Source organism: Thamnophis elegans, chromosome Z (assembly GCF_009769535.1).
Source record: "Thamnophis elegans isolate rThaEle1 chromosome Z, rThaEle1.pri, whole genome shotgun sequence".
NCBI lineage: Eukaryota > Metazoa > Chordata > Lepidosauria > Squamata > Colubridae > Thamnophis > Thamnophis elegans.
The window spans coordinates 135882761-135884953 of record NC_045558.1 but is presented as its reverse complement, the minus strand read 5'-3'; the positions used below and the strand labels follow the sequence as shown (position 1 = coordinate 135884953).

Genomic DNA, 2193 nt, shown 5'->3' with positions numbered 1-2193 from the left:
AGATGATGCTATAGTTTCATTTCCTCTTTTCTACTATGATAGTAATGGACTATTATTGATTCCAGTTTTTTTTTCTAAAACCAGACCATGTTATAAACAATGAAGATAAAATTGGAGTTTTCAAGCTATTTTTTTTTCCACTTTTTGTTTTTTTCCAACAAACTCTGTAATTGGATTCCCAGCACAAAAAAAGTCTAAAATACTCTCTGGATTGTGGTGAATCCTAATTCAGTAATTGTTATTGGCTGATAAAAGTTATATTTAGTAAACAGCTTAGAGGTTGCTGTAAGCATTATAGAGCAATATATAAGTATTACTCCTATTGATACAGCTGCTTCATTTACCAAAATTGATTCTGTACTACTTTTGTACTTGTTTTCTAGGATAATTATTCCACCCCATCTCTTGTTCAACCCCTTCATTTCCATTGGGAGAGTGTGGAATTCACTAGGATCAGACAGGAAATCAGTATAACATGAAAATTGTAGCTCCTTGTCAGTTATCTTTCTTTATTTCTTCAAACTCGATTACTCTTTTCCTAATACATCCGCTAATCTTTTCATTGACATAATATAACTCTTTGCAAGAAATTTGAGATTAGGGGCAAGTCCATATGATAGTCAAGAGAGAGAGTTTTAATTATTAGTACAGAGAAAAACGAGAAAGGTTGCTTTTCGTTAAATATTTACGTGGATATTGTGGTGCTGATTAAGTCAAAAATTAAAGCTGCACAAAATGAGACCATTGGATTTGTACTTCCAGTTTAATTTCCCTGCTAAGGAAGATAGTTGATGGCATCAAGTTTTATTCACTCTCCAAAGCTTATTAGGGAGGAAGTCAACATAGCCCATCAATTTCTTTGATATGAAATTGCAGCAGGAGTAACCAAGCGACCCCATAAAGGCAGGAAGACATTCCAAAATACAAATTTTCAGAGGAAATATGGGAAAGGAGGCTTCCAGTGACCATTGTTTACCTCCCTTGGCTGATTACTCATGAAGGGAGAGAAGTTCAGGATTGAGGTGGTTGAATATATATATATTGATATAGAAAGAATAAAAATGGAGAAATGTTTCTAAAAATAATAAAACACAGAGATTTAGCAATACTGAGAATTTAAGGGACTCAGGGTTGCAAAGATATTGAGGAAGATCTATGGGACATCAATCCATATTTCTCATTAACAATGTGGAGATTACCTTTTTTTCAACATGAACGTGCTAACAAGGTTTCTCATTTCTTCAAAGATCAGATTTGAGGTCCAAGAGATGTCATGGAGATTTATCTTCAGCTTTCAAATACACAATTTCCTTAGACTGAATCATTTTGGAGAGCTTCTTAGAGGAAAAAAGGTTTTTGTTGGGCATCAGATTCACTTCCTCTCACTGTGTCTCTCGCACAGTAATAAACTGCTGAATCCTCTAGTTTGAGGCTGTTCATTTGCAGATACAGCTGGCTGCGAGAATCATCCCTGGAGATGATGAAGCGGCCCTTGACTTTGTCAGAGTAGTGAATGGAAGGAGATGATCCTGTACGTATGATGGCCACCCATTCCAGTCCTTTCCCTGGAGCCTGTCTCACCCAGTGCATGTAGTAGCTGCTGAAGGTGAATCCAGAGGCTTGGCAGGAGAGACGGAGGGACTCCCCAGGTCTTCTCACATCCCCTCCAGACTCCACCAACTGGACTTGAGACTGGACTCCTGAAAGGAAAAAAACATTTCAATGAAACCTTCTATATACAAAAAGAGAACATGAAGGGAAATTCTTTAAAGAGGGGAAAAATACCTTGAAGGAGCACTAACAAGGGCATTATATTCAGCCACAGGATCATTTTTGCTCCCTGTAATGAATCGAGGGAATTGATAGCAAAGAAAGTGCACAAACTTTGTGTGGGTGGGTGTAGCCTGAAAAAGGAAACCATGCAGCTCCTTTAATGGAAACAATGGGCCCTGATTTACATATTCCTTGGGATAAAAGAGCCTCTGAGTTCATTCCCTTTGAGACTTAGAGCTCACATGTGTGATATTCACATAATTTTTTTGAATCCCAAGAAAACTCATCTCAGATATTCTTTTTACCTGCTTCCCTGTGACTGAAAGGAGAAAGCGAAGATTTTTATTATGGTAGATATAATAAAGTCTTGAATGATTCCACAATTTCAGACAAGGTATCAATGCAGTAGAGAATTTATTA

General features: G+C 37.1%; 1 gene segment (V, D, J or C); it reads right to left on the bottom strand.

Annotated features, from left to right (window-relative positions):
• Window positions 1–850: 850 nt before the first annotated feature.
• Window positions 851–1878, bottom strand: LOC116521955. The segment is given in 3 exon segments: window positions 851–921; window positions 1392–1700; window positions 1786–1878. Coding segments are annotated over 3 exon segments (426 nt in total).
• Between the last annotated feature and the right edge of the window lie 315 nt (window positions 1879–2193).